The sequence below is a fragment of the Leucopleurus acutus genome (assembly GCF_964270905.1).
Source record: "Leucopleurus acutus genome assembly, chromosome: 2".
NCBI lineage: Eukaryota > Metazoa > Chordata > Mammalia > Artiodactyla > Delphinidae > Leucopleurus > Leucopleurus acutus.
Window position 1 is genome coordinate 53,562,464 of NC_139143.1, and position 17,395 is coordinate 53,579,858.

Consider the following 17,395-nt stretch of genomic DNA (forward strand, 5'->3'; position numbering starts at 1 on the left):
GAGAAAGAAAGAAAGAAAGAAAGGAAAGAAAGAAAAGGAGGGAGGGAGTGAGGGAGGAAGGAGGGAGGGCAGAAAGGAAAGAAAGAAAGAAAACAAAATAAAGTAAGATTAAATAAAATAAGGTTATTAAAATAAAAAATAATTATTAAGAAGAAAAAAATTTTTTTAAAGAAAAAAGAAAACCCCCAAAAACAACAACAGAAAAAGGTCAGATAGAACCCTGTGACAAATGGTGGAAGCAAAGCTATACAGACAAAATCTCACACAGAAGCATACACATACACACTGACAAAAAGAGGAAAAGGGGAAAAAATCATAAATCTTGCTCTCAAAATCCACCTCCTCAATTTGGGATGATTCGTTGTCTATTCATGTATTCCACAGATGCAGGGTACATCAAGTTGATTGTGGAGCTTTAATCCGCTGCTTTTGAGGCTGCTGGGAGAGATTTCCCTTTCTCTTCTTTGTTCTTACAACTCCCAGGGGCTCCGCTTTGGATTTGGCCCCACCTCTGAGTGTAGGTCGCCGGAGGGCATCTGTTCTTCACTCAGACAGGACGGGGTTAAAGGAGCAGCTGCTTCGGGGCCTCTGGCTCACTCAGGCCGAGGGGAGGGAGGGGTACGGAGTGTGGGACGAGCCTGCGGCGGCAGAGGCCAGCATGACGTTGCACCATCCTGAGGCGTGCCATGCGTTCTCCCGGGGAAGTTGTCCCTGGATCCCGGGACCCTGGCAGTGGCGGGCTGCACAGGCTCCCCAGAAGCGGGGTGTGGATAGTGACCTGTGCTCGCACACAGGCTTCTTGGTGGCCGCAGCAGCAGCCTTAGTGTCTCATGCCCGTTTCTGGGGTCCACTCTTTTAGCCGCGGCTCGCGCCCATCTCTGGAGCTCCTTTATGCAGCGCTCTTAATCCCCTCTCCTCAGGAAACAAAGAGGGAAGAAAACGTCTCTTGCCTCTTCGGCAGGTCCAGACTTTTCCCCGGACTCCCTCCCGTCTAGCCGTGGCACACTAAGTCCCTGCAGGCTGTGTTCACGCCGCCACCCCCAGTCCTCTCCCCGCGCTCCTCCGAAGCTAGAGCCTCAGCTCCCAGCCCCGCCCGCCCCGGCGGGTGAGCAGACAAGCCTCTCGGGCTGGTGAGTGCTGGTCTGCACCGATGCTCTGTGCGGGAATCTCTCCGCTTTGCCCTCCGCACCCCTGTTACCGTGCTCTCCTCCGCGGCGCCGAAGCTTTCCCCCTTCGCCACCCGCAGTCTCCACCGGTGAAGGGGCTTCCTAGTGTGTGGAAACCTTTCCTCCTTCACAGCTCCCTCCCACTGGTGCAGGTCCCATCCCTGGCCTTTTGTCTCTGTTTATTCTTTTTTCTTTTGCCCTACTCAGGTACGTGGGGACTTTCTTCCCTTTTGGGAGGTTTGAGGTCTTCTGCCAGCGTTCAGTAGGTGTTCTGTAGGAGTTGTTCCACGTGTAGATGTAGTTCTGGTGTATCTGTGGGGAGGAAGGTGATCTCCGCGTCTTACTCTTCACCCATCTTCCCCTCGTCCCCCCATTAGATTAATTTTAAATTCTTGGTTTGCCTGTTCTAATATGTTCTTCCTCTGATAAACTCCTACTCCAGTACTTACTTCTTCTTTTCAAAAAGTCATGCATCTTAAATGTTTTTGTCCTATAAGTTCATGTTCACTTGTCACCTACTTTGTGGGGAGGTCAAATTCCAATCCCTGTCAGCCCCAGTTATCTTAGGGATGAATTCTAAGAAGTTTTTAAAAATACCAATGCCTTGACGCCTAGAGATTCTGATTTGATTGGCCTGGAGTGTGCCCTGAGTATAGGGATTTCTAAGATTGTAATTGTAATTATAATTTAGATTGTGATTCACCAGCCTTAAGAGTTTGGAGGGGAAAGGGTGGGGAAGAGAATGTCTAAAATTAGTTCCCACCTCTTTTTGAGTTCAGTTCCTCACACAGGACTTCTGTGGTGCCCTGATTTTATTCCTGAGGCTACCTGGAGCATAGATCTGAGTTGTAGCAGGCATGGGAGGAGACTTTGTATCTTAAGGCAGTGGTAGGAGAGAGGCAGGAGCAAAGCTCCAGCAGTTTTTCTACTGTTTGATCCTTCCATAGCTATGCCTGGCTGCTTCTGCTCCAGAACAAAGCCCTCCCCCTCCATCCCCCACCAAGTTCTTAACAGTTTTCTTCTTGTTATTTTCTTTCTTTGGTCCTCTATGATGATCTTAGAGGAAGAAGCCAGCAGTTGTGCTAGCTTCAGCAATTAGAACTGTCACCTTCAAACAGCAGCAGTGTTGTTTTCATATATATTATAACTGTAAAGATTGATGTCTAACTGATTAAGGATCCAGTAATTGCATAATAATACCTGCTAGTGCTTTCTCTTTGAAGTTCCTCATTAAGAAAGTAAGCTTTAAAAATATTCTTAAAACTAGTATCTTCTGCTTTTAAATAAGACTTTAAAATAAGACTTCTGTAGCCAATTTTGCAAAGCAAGATTTTTTTTTTAACATACAAACTATTGTCAACAAAGGAACTATTATTCATGTAGTAAGGTTAATATTTCTGTAAATGTGTAAGTTTTACTTTCAACAATTTCATGTTTAGACTAAGTTTTCATTCTTAGTGTACTGGTACCTTTACTATATTCTATGAAGAATTTTTAAGACTTGTTTAATAAAAAAATCACATTTATATGTATTTTCCATAGATAGTGGAGTTGGAGCAGGGATTGATTCATATTATGAATATCTGTTGAAAGCCTACGTCTTGCTTGGAGATGACAGCTTTCTGGAAAGATTTAATACAGTAAGTTGTTCCAATTTTGTATTAAGTTTAGAACCAATTTAATTTGCCAGATTTTGATAGAAACTCAATCATCTAAGTGACATTCTGAAAAATTATTTTTAAATGTGTAGTAGTTTTTTGGTCAGTATTCCCTGATGATGTTGGACAGGGACAGGGTAAACACTACATACATTGCAAAAACTAGATTACAAAGTAGTTTTATTTTCATCTATCATCAGAAGTTTTCAAGATTTTCCAGTGAGTAATATGTAGATTTGAGTTTTACCTAATCTTTTACACAAGGAAGGGAATTTATTGAAATCCAAAGCCTTCTCCTTTGGATTCTAATTCTTTTTGGAATAGTTTGGAAGTTTGGCCTAGTCCTTGACCACACCAAGTGTGCAGGGCTTTGGAGACTTGAACAAACCAGTGGGTATTCATTTCAAAAGAAGGTCTGTTAAGTCTTAAGTGTGGATCAGACTCACAGGCATGTTTTTAGGGGAGAAGGGAGAGATTATTGAACCCTATTGGATCGCCTTTGTCTGTAATTAAAGCAAATTGAAATTAACTGTAGTAAACTCATCAGCTGTGTCAGTACATTCTTTTCAAAATAATTTACCATTTCTTTGCCCACCCATGAGTTCACCCACATTATTGTGAGATAGTACAATATAGTGGTTAAAAGTATGAGAGTTCTCCTGTGTGGGTTTAAATCCTGGTTGTGCCACTGGTTTTGTGGCTTTGGGCAAGTAACTTAGATATTTTCCTCTATTCCTTATCCACAAAATGGGAATGCTAGTACTATTTATTGGGAGGATTAAATGAGCTAATGCATGTGAACTGATTAGAACAGTGCTTTAAGATCTGTCAGGTACTCAATAATAGTTAATAAATAATAGATGAGTTAGGGGAAAACCTGGTAAAAGTCCTAATAGGTCATCACTGAATACTTTTAGAAACACTATTACATATATCATTTAATATATCATTTATTAGATTATAACAAGATTTTCTTGAGGTGCATGAGGACAGATTTTTTTTTATTGGTTTTTTTTATCAGTCATTGACTCTGACAGCTCAACCTGTTGTCAAGGCTGAGAAATATCTAGGAGAAGATAAAAGAAGGGGAAAAGAGTTTTTAAGACCATAAAAGGCAGAAGTAGTGGACCGTAAGAGTGGCAACAGTGATGGGATGCATTAGTTTAGGTAGACAAGCACCAGAATGTTATGTTAGCTGCCTAGGGAGCAAACTTCCTAGACAAAGGAGAAAATGAATCTAATTCTGTGATATAGAAGCCTGTAACTATATTTCAAGAGGACGTAAGAGCATCCTTGGGCCACAATCCTGCAGGATAGTGATGTTCAGGTCTATACCCTTCAGAAGGTCCCATTTTATCTATAGTTTTTAGTACTCTGCATCAGAGTTTAAGAGCACAGGGGAGTATATATAGTATATTTTACAAAGATTTCCATCTAAAGGAATTTAACTATTTCCATAGTTAATTAACAGTTACTTAGTAAATTTATTCATATGTAAATTCAGGTTTCATTTCTTCATATATTTAATGATATGCTGTGTTTAGAATAGTACAGCTTTTTTCATCTACTTTCATGAACACATATTGTGATCTTTTTTAGCACTACGATGCCATAATGAGGTACATAAGCCAGCCACCTCTTCTACTTGATGTGCATATCCACAAGCCAATGCTGAATGCTCGGACTTGGATGGATGCTTTGCTTGCCTTTTTTCCAGGTTTGCAGGTAAAAAAAAAACCTCTTTTATTTCTCTTAATATTAAAGTAAAATGATTATAATTCAGTGCATTTGTGATCTCTAAAATTGAATTACCAAAACAGAGTCACACTTCAAAATTGTATTAATCTACATTTTTCTGTTTATATAATGATTATAGATAAAGTCAACTCATATTTTACTGGATAATTTTGTTGTTATTGTTGGTTTCTAGGTCTTAAAGGGGGATATTAGACCTGCTATTGAAACTCATGAAATGTTGTATCAGGTGATTAAAAAACACAATTTTCTACCAGAGGTAAGCAAATCATCTTTGGAATTCTAGTTTACATATACTATAGATTGCTAGTTTAAAGGTAGAAAATGCCATCTTCAAGGTTGGTTTGTTCTTTTTCATTTTTCCTGGTTAAATAGCTTATTTAATATATTTTTGGTTTACACAGTATTGTATATGTTTTTCCTTTTCCTCATGTATTAAGAGAAGTCTAGTTTAGGATAATGCTGATAGTTTACTAATTTAATGTTAAAAAAAATCCCAAATTGGTATTTCTCAACCTTTTCTAATCCATGCCATTGCATAGTGTCTCATTCTAACTTTTACACTTATCCACCAGCTAGGGAGACTTTTGTACTTTTTATTTTCTAAAGCTTATTTTATGAAAACAGTATACATTGAACATACTCTTGCTGATCACACATGCTCCCTGGAAATTTGGAAATGTTAGCTCTTCTTCACGCTGCTTAAGAATTATTCTCCCTGGTTTTTATATGTTAGTAATAAGTATTCTTGCTAGCTTGATACCATAAGATTTTAACAGCAGACCTTTTGGCTTTCCAGAAATGTACCATTAAAAATTTCCAAATTTGTGTATGGCCTTGTTCTATCCCTACTTATTGACTACCCTCTGTGAGATATCTAAGCATCTCACCAATTTAGAAGGCTTCCTAAAGTGTTTGTTTCAAGCCACAGAGGATTTGAGACTCATAAAAAAGCATATGCTAAAATAGAAATAGGAGAGTGAGAGACTTAATAACTAAGAGAAAAAAGTGGAGATAAGAAAAAAGAAGAGAACACAATTATGCAGACAATGAGGACCTGTGTGGTGGCATTAATGAGGTCATAGCTTTTCCTAAGCTTCCTAATAAGCCAAAGTGATCATTTAAAAAAGGAATTCCATTTAATTAGTAAAAATAACAGCCTTCACAAAAATGAATTGTGATTTTAAGCAGTGATAATTTTCATTTTATATATGAAAATTGTTATCAATATTTTAACTATTTTTTCTTGTTTGTGATCTAATTTATATACTATATATTCTACAACTACATACTTTTTTAAATCACATTTTTATGCCTATTTATGTGTTGTTTTGTCTAGGCATTTACCACAGATTTCAGGGTGCATTGGGCTCAACATCCTTTAAGGCCAGAATTTGCAGAAAGTACCTACTTCTTGTATAAAGTAAGCTAATTTAACTCTCTTTTTGCTATTTAGCTCCTGTTCTCTGTTGGATAACTCACTATCTTATAGTAATAGTATCGGCTTTCAAAGTTCTTGTTTAATATTATAATGATTGGATATATCATGGTTCTTATTCACCCAGTTCATAGAGTTATTGAAAGATTCAAGAACTGACATCTAAGTTTTATGCCTTTTCAAAATACTTACGAAGCATTTCTTTAAAGAGAAATTTTATATTCTAGAGCTGCTTTCTAAAGCATGTCTCTTGCCTTCCTTTAATCAGGCAACCTTTCTGGGCATTAGAAATTTCATCCAAAGCCTAAGATGTACAGTTGTGCAGCTTTCCAGCTGTGTATTTAAGAAATCCATAAAGCAGATCCATGACTTACTTTCAGAGCTAGGTTCTATGTAACATGTGTTCTAGTGCCTGATATAATGCCTGGCACCTGGTAGGTACTCAATAAATATTTGATAAATAAATGGTTATATGGTACTATGTAAGCTATGTATATGTATACATATATTCTCCTTTTTAATAGGCTACAGGAGATCCTTACTACCTTGAAGTAGGGAAAACACTTATTGAAAATTTAAATAAATATGCTAGAGTGCCTTGCGGATTTGCTGCCATGAAGGATGTTCGTACTGGAAGTCATGAGGACAGGTAAAACAATTCCTAACCTCCCCTTTCCTCAGGGTAACTCTGAAACAACACAAAATATTTTGAGTCAGATTTCAGATCAGCTTAATGCTTTTACAAAGGGTATTTGAAGATGCAAACCTTAGTTCATTGTGCTTATTTTTTAAACTCTCTTGAATAGGCTTATTTTAAATTGTTTGAAAAGTCTGTGTTTTTACCATGGTGCCTGGCATATAGTTGGTGCTCAAATGATTTTTAAATAGATGAATAAATGATTGTTAAACCTCAGAACCTTGGTCTTTGGAGTTTTAGGAAAGTTGGGGTTTTCTTCTTTGTTAATAGTTTTTTATATTATGTAAAATGTTAGAAATTATCAAGATGATGACTAATGATCTGGATTATGATTCCTGTTCAGTCAGGAATTCCTCAAAAGCAATATCGTGGTTAATGTGTATATTCTTATTCTGTTGTCGTGGTTAATGTGTATATTCTTATTGTGTTGCTGATTTGGAGAGCTGGGGAGGCCCAGTGGCAGTTTCTGTTTCATTGGATGCTGGATAGATGTAGTCGACATGGAATATTCAAGATATGAAAAGCACCCTTTGGTTAATACGATATTCACTAACATTCCAGTTATTCTGAGATCATTTGGTTCTGTTATTTTAACTGTCCAGAACATAGCAACACATTTCTAAATGAACACTAAAGTTTGTTCATTTGGTTAGCAAGTGTTCATTCCACAAATATTTACTGAGGTGTCTTATGTGCCAGAGTTATACTAGGTTTTGAAGATTAAAGATAAAAAGACATGTCTTTTCTATCATTGAATCACGGGGGCAGGCAGATAAACAGGCTTTAAAGCATTGTATATGTGCTATGAAACATACTAAAGGGACGTGAAATGCAGATTGGGATATGACAGTCACTTGAGCGTCCTGTGTCCTGAAGGATCAGGACTAGAAAACTAGAAAAAGGAAAGTAGTAAAAGGAGTTTCCGGCAGAGGAACTAGGGACAGGTGAAATACAACACTCATTATCTACTCACAGAATTGACCCTCAGTCCTTCTCTTGGAGCATTTAGATAATAGTTAATTAGGCTTGGGACCTCCTTCCCCGACCACAGCTGATAAGAAATGGATAGGTTTCTGGAAGCAGACACACAGAAAACAGCAAGAAATGAAAGCAGATAGCTTTTGTATTTATCTGTAACATTTACTGGCTGCTTCCTACATTTCAGGCACTCTTCTAATTAAGCACTTTCTATGTTTAATTCATTTGATCCTTTACAGCCACCCTCTGAAGTATAATTTCTATTATTATCTTCATTTTATAGATGAAGAAACCAAGGCACAGGGAGTTGGGGAGCTTGCCTGAGGTCACACAGTTAGTAAGGTTAATTCTAATCAAGGCAGATAGGCTTTTGACTATATGCTCTACTGGCAGCTCATTCAAGGAACAGTAAATTAATCGCCCGCTGTGCGCCAGACGCTGCACTTGGGTAAGAGGATGAAAAGATAAATTAGAATCAGTCCCTGCCCGCCTGTGACTTATGGTCAGTGAAGAAGATAGGTATGTAAAGAAGTAATCACAGCCACGTGATGAGCGCTAGAGCAGAAGGAAACGTAGCAGGTGGAGGAATTACAGAGGAAGACGTGATTTGCTCTGTTCAGAGTTCCGTGTTTCTAAATTCAGCCTCCTTCCTCTTCCTCCTGCTGAGTGTCCCTCCCGCGGCGCTGTTTCTGCATCTCTGACGGCCCTTGCTGCACTCTGGTTGCACAGTCCAGTGTGCAGAGTGCCCCTTGAAGCATCACGTCCAGCGTTAAGGATGCCCGAGGTGCACTTGGTGCAGCAGCGCTGTTGCCGTTTTTTGTGTGTGTGTGTATGCGTTTCTAGACCAAAAAGAAGGCTTAAATTTCATCTCAGTCATCTAATGTATTAGCTAAATTACTGTTTTCAGGGATCTGGGGTTTAGATAATTATGCCTTAAAATTTTCCATGTAATGCTCTTTGCATTTGGTTGCTTGTTCCCCTACGGAGCTACCAGTGCTGTTGTCTGGCTCACCCGTGTCTCCATTCCCTGGCCCCCCACACACAGTTTTCAAAAAAGAAATATCTGTATTTTTCTTATAATAAATGATCAGTTAAAGAATTTAAATGGCAAAAAAAATATGAAAATCTTCCCTACGATACTTTCCCCACTTGCCATCCTAAGATAATCACTGTTGGCAGTTTTAGAAACAGTCTTCCAGACATTTTTCATGCCTGTGTGTTTGCATTTGTGTACATATTTATGGTTTTAAAGTACAAAATAGATTATGTGATATGATACCCAAACTTGCTAGCTCTACCCAACTCATACTGCAGTGATCTTACCATGTCTCTAGTCTTTTCTAAACATTTACAAATCATCTGTTTCAGAATCACTTGTGGAATTTGCCAAAAATCAAAATCTTGCACATCAGTTTACAGTTCTTAAGCTAACATTTGCTTATGGTAATAACCGTCAGTCCTCCAGAAAAAGTTAAATTACCGTAAGTGTATTGCGGATTGACAGGGAAGTATTTTATCCGTTATAAAATGATTAACATCCGAAATGTTCAAAGAAGTGTTGAAACGTTACAGTTGTTGTTCCAAAATAAAACATCATTTATGTCTGGGAAAAATAATGATAGCGCTGTTTTTGAGCTCATACGCATGCCGGGTGCTATGCTAAATAGTTGACATTATAGTATGTCATTTAGTCTTTGCACCACTGTTAGGCATGTATTGTTATTATGTCCTTTCAGAATAAACTGAAGCTCACAGTCCTTATATAATATCCCCCTTGGTCACATAGCTCGTCATCAGAAGTTCTTTTCTATTTCCAAAGCCCCAGCTCTTTACCGCTATGTCCAGCTGCCTCTCCAGTTCATTCTTTAGTAATGCTGGTTAAACTTGCATTCGCAAACATTTATCAAGTGCCAGCTGTGTGCCAGGAATTGTGCTTGGCCAGTTACGAAACTATGCAGCCTGTCTAGTAACTGCTAAAAGCTAGGATGCTTTGGGAAGTAGCACATATAATTAAATTCCTTGTTATTGTAACTCCATCTAACGACTGTGCTCTTTTCCTATACTTTTTATAAAAGCTTTCCTTTAAAGTGTTTATTAAAACGTTACAACATTAAATCATTTGTAAAGTCACACTGGGCAGGTATTTAAATGTTTACAAAGTTATCATCATAGTCCATGTGATTTTGTGTTGTACTTTTTTCATGTAACGTTTTGTAAATGATTACTTTTAAGCCTTCTTGATTATCACTTAAATGGCTGCATCAAAATCGTATTACTTTATCCAGTTCAATTAATATTAATTGAAGATTCTTATGTGGTCCTCAGTAGTAAAGATCATCTGTGTTACCTCCCTGCTATTGGTTCCCTGTAGAAGAAATGGAAAACTCCCTCAGAAGGTCCATAGAAAAACCTTGTCTGCAGTATTGACAAGATTTAGTGCACCTGTGTGGTAGGCAGCCCTTCTGGTCTTTTTCATTTCCTTGGAATATGCTTGGAGTCAAGGCTATTACCACCAGGGGATAGATACATTCTATAGTTCTTTGGATGTCTGTACTGGTGTAGACAGGTTTATTGACCTTGATTCTGTGGCTTTCAGATAGTTGACATTTGGATATTTTTATGTTCTTAGATTTATTTGTAACCTTTTATTTTAGAATGGATTCCTTCTTCTTGGCCGAAATGTTTAAATATCTTTACCTGTTATTCGCGGATAAAGAAGACGTTATTTTTGACATAGAAGATTACATTTTTACAACAGAAGCTCATCTGTTACCTCTTTGGCTCTCTACTACAAATCAAAGAATCTCTAAAAAAAACACAGTAGGTTATGTTTTTCAACTAAATGTCTTACTCTCTTTTTTACTCCTGTGTGTGTGTTTTGTTTTTCCAAGGAAAAAGTAATCCATGACTAGAATTCTGTAAATATAGTGTGGTAGGAGAAGTACCCTTGATGTTTTCTTATTTTGTTTTCTTGTATTACATCCTGTGTATACTTACATTTCACTTAATGTTTCCTTTGAACAAACTATAAAGTAAAATAATTATTTACATAACATTCTTTTATATTTTTAGACTTCAGAATATACAGAACTGGATGACAGTAATTTTGATTGGACTTGTCCAAACACTCAGATTCTCTTCCCTAATGACCCACTGTATGCTCAGAGCATTCGTGAACCCTTGAAAAATGTGGTGGACAAGAGCTGTCCTAGAGGCATCATCAGAGTGTAAGATGTCTTATTTTATATTTGTTAATATCAAAATTAATTCTTAGTAAATGACAGAGAATGTAAGGAACATATAACAGCCAAGAAGATATTCATTTAGATTTAAAAAATATTGAGTATGTACTTATCACTGATTAAAATTAAAAATTGGTGAGTAAAGTTAGATAGCAAAGTTTATTCTGCAGTAATGTCTTTTTATTATTATGGAAATTTTCTGTGTATCTTTTGTTTAATGAACCAAGTAATAATGGCAGCGTATGATAGTTTGTAAGTTCCACAGCACATTTTTTTTTAACATCTTTATTGGAGGATAATTGCTTTACAATGGTGTGTTAGTTTCTGCTTTATAACAAAGTGAATCAGCTATACATATACATATATCCCCATGTCTCCTCCCTCTTGCATCTCCCTCCCACCCTCCCTATCCCACCCCTCTAGATCCAGAGCACATTTTTACACAACAGTTTCATCAAATATTTCCACGTTTTATATATGTAGAAAATATTTTTCCTTTCATCTGTAGTTTCTGTATAGGAAAAATAACAGTGTTTTGATTTGATTTTTTTGACGAGGTACTTATTCTTGGTTGTTGAATAAAACTTTTTGCCTTAATGAGTGCATTTTCTTCCAAATAGTTACATTAGAAAAACCATTACTAGGAAATTTTAAAAAATTATTTTTCTTAAGTGAATGTTATTGTTCACTGATATAAGTATTGTTTTGCTTTTAAAATATTGAGAGAAACATCTGTTTTTTTTTGGGGGGGGGGGGTTGTGGTTTTTTGCGTTACGCGGGCCTCTCACCGTTGTGGCCTCTCCCGCTGCGGAGCACAGGCTCCGGACGCGCAGGCTCAGCAGCCATGGCTCATGGGCCTAGCCGCTCCGCGGCATGTGGGATCCTCCTGGACCGGAGGAACCCAGTCCCCTGCATAGGCAGGCAGACTCCCAACCCCTGCGCAACCAGGGAAGCCCCAACATCTGATTTTTGAGGGAGAAATAAATAGTAATAAATCTCTAAGCCAACCTATTGTGTACCTTCAAATAATTGTAATGCTGTTGATTAATACTGCCTTATAGATAATATACAAGCTTTTGTAACTGTAAAATATATTTGAAAGCTATACCACTTATTAAAAACCTAAGTTATATGTAGGTAAGTAACTCTTTCTAGTTATTCCATTTTTCACTAGTTTAAAACTAGCAATTTGTTTGCCTTATGCTTTTTTTCCCAATTCTGACTTGTGGGTTTTTTTAAGCCTTGCCTATAATTACTTTTAGCAGAGAGGAGAGTTTCAGGAGTGGAGCTAAACCCCCTCTGAGAGCCAGAGATTTCATGGCCACTAACCCTGAGCATTTAGAAATCTTGAAGAAGATGGGGGTGAGTTTGATTCACCTCAAAGATGGGAGAGTCCAGTTGGTTCAACATGCAATCCAAGTAAGACATTGCTGTACTAATTAGCTACCATCTCTGTCCTCTTTGGTCTCAGTAGCTTTAATAAGATAATGACATTTGGCTTTTTAAAAACCTTCAGTGTGTGGTTTAAAGTCAGAGTATCAGAATTTTAGGACTTGGAAGTATTTTGGAAAGCCATCTGATTAAACCCCTTTGTAGTATAAATCAATCAAGTCACAAGTAGTTTGCTTACGTTAATATGGTCAAATATAGGACTCAGATCTAAGTTTTCTGTTTCTCAGTCGCTTGTCTTTCCACTATTTTATTTAGAACATAATCTTAAAAGCTAATAATTCGTTTTAATATTTATATCTCTATTTTATACTATTTTAGTTTCCAAAGAGCTGAATTTAAATACTTTTATTCATTATAGAAATCAAAATATGCATTTATTTATCTATGCCTAGGAAACATAACATACCTCTTCGGGAAATTTTTATTGATTTTTGCTTTAAAAGCTTTCATAACCCGAGGGCTTTAAATTATTCACCTTATTACTGCATTAATTCTGAGAAAACTACAGTTTGAGAAATAATTTCAACGTAGAACCATATTCGGATACCCCATAATCTCAGATTCAGCCTTCCCACCACCTTGCCTTCTCCTCACCTTGCCTTCCCCTCAGGTTTCTGTCTCATCATCCCTATTCTTGCCACGTCATCCCTCCTTCCCTAACAAGACTCTGTCTGCTTCCTTACGTTTCACTCATCCTCACTCCCCAGCGGTGGGAATGACATCCCTGATGACATTGCTTTCACATGGGTCACCAGTGACATAATTGCCAGCCAGTAGCCCCTTAGTCCTCCTCTGATTGAACTTTTATGTAACTATTGGCTGGCCTCTTTTTAAAACCTACCCCTTTCTTGGCTTCCAGGGTATTCCAGCAACACCTTTCCAAATACTCTGTGCAATATTTTGTAGATTCCTTTGCAGCTCTTCTCGGCACGACTCAGTGTAGGCACTACCAAAGAATCTGGATCGTATGTTTTTCTTACTATACTCTTCTTCAATAGTGTCATCTATTTCTACAAGCTCTGCTGTCATCTTTGTACACGTGATACATGTATGTAATCCTGATTTTACTTTACTTCTTAAACCCAACTTTACTTTACTTTTTAAACCCAGCTATAATCTACCTGTCATACATTTCTGCATCTCAATCTCAATCTGTCCAAACCTGTTCTGTCTCCCTGCTCCCACTACAGTCTGTCTCTCTGCCCTTTCGTTCTCCATCTCAGTCAACCCTATCATCATTCTCTAAGTCACCAAAACTAGAAATCTCAGAATGGGCTTGCATTTCTTTCTCCCAGCTCCTTTCCATTCTCCTCTATCCTCTATCCCTTGTCAGGTTCCATTGACTTTTTCTATAAGGTGTTAGGAATTCATCCTTTTCCTCCTGTAGTCAGGCACTCTTCAACTTTTCCTCTATTAAGATTCAATTTGAATCATTCCGAATATTTCCCAGATACACACTGACAGAATCAGTCCTTCCTTTGTCTATGTTACTAGTCCACTTTCCCACTCGAGAATTTTTTTCATAGCTAATTTTACATGTCTCTCTCCTCTAGATACAAACTTCTTAAAGTAAAAGATTATGTCCCTAGTGCCTAGTCAAGTACTGAGATGTAATAGGTGCCTGATACTTATGTTTTGAATTTAATCTGGTTGTTGGTTCATAATTTCGAAGAAGGTGGGGAATATGGGTCAGTTATGAGGTTTATTTCTTAAAAGGGCAACCAGAGGAGAGAACAAGCAAAGTGAGCATTTAGTGGAAGTGCACTTCTCAATTTGTACCAAAAGTGGTTTATAGGACAGTGGAAGAGACATTAATAAAAATTACAGATGTTATATTCAGAAAATATTTCCAGAAGTAATATTTTTGAGAACAAATAAGGCCATAAACATTTGGTAGAGACCAAAACTGATAGGATAAATTTTAGAGTAGAAAACTATAGTGCAGTAGTATTTAAGAAATCAAAAAGTTGAAAGTTTCCAGAAAGAAAGGATAAAATTAATTTGTTTCTTTCCTAGGCTGCTAGTTCAATTGACGCGGAAGATGGGTTGAGGTTTATGCAGGAGATGATTGAATTGTCAAGTCAACAACAAAAAGAGCAGCAGCTGCCTCCACGAGCTGTACAAATTGTTTCTCACCCATTTTTTGGCCGGGTAGTGTTAACTGCTGGTCCAGCTCAGTTTGGGCTAGATCTGTCTAAACATAAAGAGGTATGTACACCTATAATATGCTTGTTGAAATTGAACTCGAATATTATTTAAGTATTGTCTAATTTCTTAGTCTCTTTTCTAATTTAGTAGTTTTAACTTATTTAAAACACCTAAATATTTAATCTCCCAGATTAAAGTAGATTAAAATTAAAAGTGTATCTTGAAAATACTGAGTCATAATTTATGTATGCAGTATGGTTATAGAATTTTACTTAAAATGTTCAGATATTGTTCTCTAATTCAATGCCTGTAACTTATCTAAAAATGGTTTTCAAACTTTTTAACTACTGAAACCTTTCTTTGAACAAAAATCTAACTCAGAGGCTTAATGTAGGGAACAGCTAAAGCAGAGGTGCTTCCGGACAAGTGGCTGTGGAGAGCATCAGACACTGAGGTTCCCCTGAGCAAATTTGGAAGGCCATTAAGCTAGTCTATCGTATTAGTTTTACTGTAGGAAATGAAGTTCACAGGTTCAACTGTCTGACTAACTGGTAGCAAAGCTAGCCACTAGACCAGAACCCAAGTATTCTGATCATCTAAAGCCAGTGGCCTTTGAACTCTGTTACCCCCAATTTAAACTTTTTCTAGTGTATATTTTAAAGCTATGTAGGTTTATAGTTGATTCATTTATTCAGTAACTCTTATTCTAGGTAGTATTTTAGATATTTGCTATGTATCAAGTTTACAAAAACCAGTGAAGATTTATGCCCTCATGGAATTTACCTTCTAAGAGAGAGAAGGATCTTAAAACATCTTTACACTCACATCTTTAAAATCAGTTCTCTGGTGGATTTAATTTTTCTAGGAAGAAGAACTGCTTGCAGATTCATGTAGATTAAATCCATTTTTCCCCTCTTTTCAAAAATTTTTCCTGTTACCAGTGATGGTTTAAAAATGGTTCCCAGCTTCTTGTAAGTGTAGGTATGGGTACGTAGTGAGTCAGCCTGAGGTTCCAACTTTACCACTTACTAACATAGTGACTTTGAGCAAATTATGTAAACTGAATCTCCGTTTTCCCATACGTAAAATGGAAATATCATCTGTATTACTTCACTCAGAGTCATTATAAAGATCTGGTTTAGTAATTTACGTAAAAATGCTTCATAAACTGCAAAGCACAGTAGAAATATTGGTTGGGTACTATAATATACAAAATGTTCAAAACAAAAATTTATGCTAAATATATATTGTATATGTTATCATTAGAAAAGAAGTGAGGTCTACTTAAAGCTCTAGATATTGAATTTTAATGACTAGGTAGTGATTGGAGAAGATAAAAGATGACTTAAGTTACTTATATTTCTGCCAGACAAGAGGATTTGTTGCAAGCAGTAAACCGTACAATGGTTGTTCAGAGCTTACTAACCCTGAGGCAGTGATGGGAAAGATTGCTTTGATACAAAGAGGACAGTGCATGTTTGCAGAAAAGGCACGCAACATCCAGAATGCTGGAGCCATTGGTGGCATTGTTATTGGTAAGTAAGCCTCCATGTCATTGTGTTGACTAAGACATAATTTTTAGGATTTTTCCTTTCATTTTCCAAACTTTTATCAGAGTTTGGCATTATTTTTACTTCACTAGCTGGCATAATGGATAGGTAATCCAATAACTCTCTTAAGAATGTGTATATATCTCATATCTTGTTTGAAAGTCTAGATTTGGGTTTCTGTATATTAATGCCAATAAAAGTACTTGGGGTCCGGTGTGAAGGTGCAGTAGGAGTGAGTGCTAAAAACACCCAATACCACGGATAAAAAAATGGGCCCATGAGATCCAAAGCCCCCTAGGAGCAAGAATTACACCCTGCCACCTCCAGTGGGGAGTCACTGAAAGTATCCATGACTCCACATAGGTGCCAGCTGTGGAGTCAGACACGTGGGGTTGTAGTTCCTGGCTCTACCACAAAATCATGGTGTAACCTTGGCCCAGCTTTAGTTTCTTTATCTGTTTATTCCATAGCGTATTTTTTAGCTCCAGTGAAAATGGTAATAAATATCTTTTAGGTGGTTGTAAGGTTTGAAGATAGTATATATAAAATTTCCTAAAATAACTGACATATCATGGGTATAAGCACTAGTTGCTAGCAAGTTTTTATCTCCTTGGGTCTTTTTCCACTGAAATTACAAACTTCAAATTATTTTACGCATGTATTTCAACCAGTGTGTTTGCCTTTTCATTTTCCACAGAAAAATCACTGATATCGTGACAAGCAGGGCATGACTATCAGGGAAAATATAAATTTTTCTATGCTTTAAGTAAATATGAGTTTACATTCAGAAAGAACTGGAAAACCTGAGGTCACATCCTATTTGTGAAGTTAGTTCTTCTGTATAGATTGTCTCCCAGGGGAACTCCATTTTGAATTTGTTCTTTCTAATTAGGATAGATTTCCTTTTTGAACTCAGGGTAAATAAACATTAAGAGATTTAAAATAAAACAGTAGGATTTATTTCAGTGAAACATTGTTTACTATGCCCTTTGCTTATCTCATATCGGCACGCCAGTGTTAATTTAATGAATGCATGAATTTCATTAGTCTAAGTAAGTATTAGGAGAAATTCTGCTTCATAACTTAAATGAGTGGTTGGCAAACTACAGCCTGCAAGCCAAGTTCAGCTCACTGCCTGTTTTTGTAAATGAAAGTTTTCTAGAACACAGTATGTCAGTTTGTTTCCATGTCATCTATAGCCACTTTCAAGCTACAGTGGTGGAGTTGAGTGGTTGTAACAGTGACAAGCAGCAGAGAGACTGAAGGTCAGGTAACCATCCTTTGTCTAGTCAGTTACTGCTAAGGGGATGG

At 37.2% G+C, this 17,395-nt stretch overlaps 1 protein-coding gene across 4 annotated transcripts in view; it reads left to right on the top strand.

Moving 5' to 3' along the window:
- Positions 1 to 17,395, top strand: part of EDEM3 (ER degradation enhancing alpha-mannosidase like protein 3) — a 97,033-nt gene that overhangs the window by 41,388 nt on the left and 38,250 nt on the right. For 3 of the 4 annotated variants that reach the window (XM_082833487.1, XM_082833488.1, XM_082833490.1), the window contains exons 9-18: positions 2,709 to 2,806; positions 4,424 to 4,549; positions 4,755 to 4,838; positions 5,919 to 6,002; positions 6,542 to 6,666; positions 10,347 to 10,512; positions 10,765 to 10,919; positions 12,197 to 12,353; positions 14,403 to 14,594; positions 15,904 to 16,069. In XM_082833487.1, coding sequence (XP_082689613.1) covers positions 2,709 to 2,806; positions 4,424 to 4,549; positions 4,755 to 4,838; positions 5,919 to 6,002; positions 6,542 to 6,666; positions 10,347 to 10,512; positions 10,765 to 10,919; positions 12,197 to 12,353; positions 14,403 to 14,594; positions 15,904 to 16,069 — 1,353 coding nt within the window. The remainder of the gene's footprint in view (positions 1 to 2,708; positions 2,807 to 4,423; positions 4,550 to 4,754; positions 4,839 to 5,918; positions 6,003 to 6,541; positions 6,667 to 10,346; positions 10,513 to 10,764; positions 10,920 to 12,196; positions 12,354 to 14,402; positions 14,595 to 15,903; positions 16,070 to 17,395) is intronic. The other variant, XM_082833489.1, reaches the window with a different exon arrangement.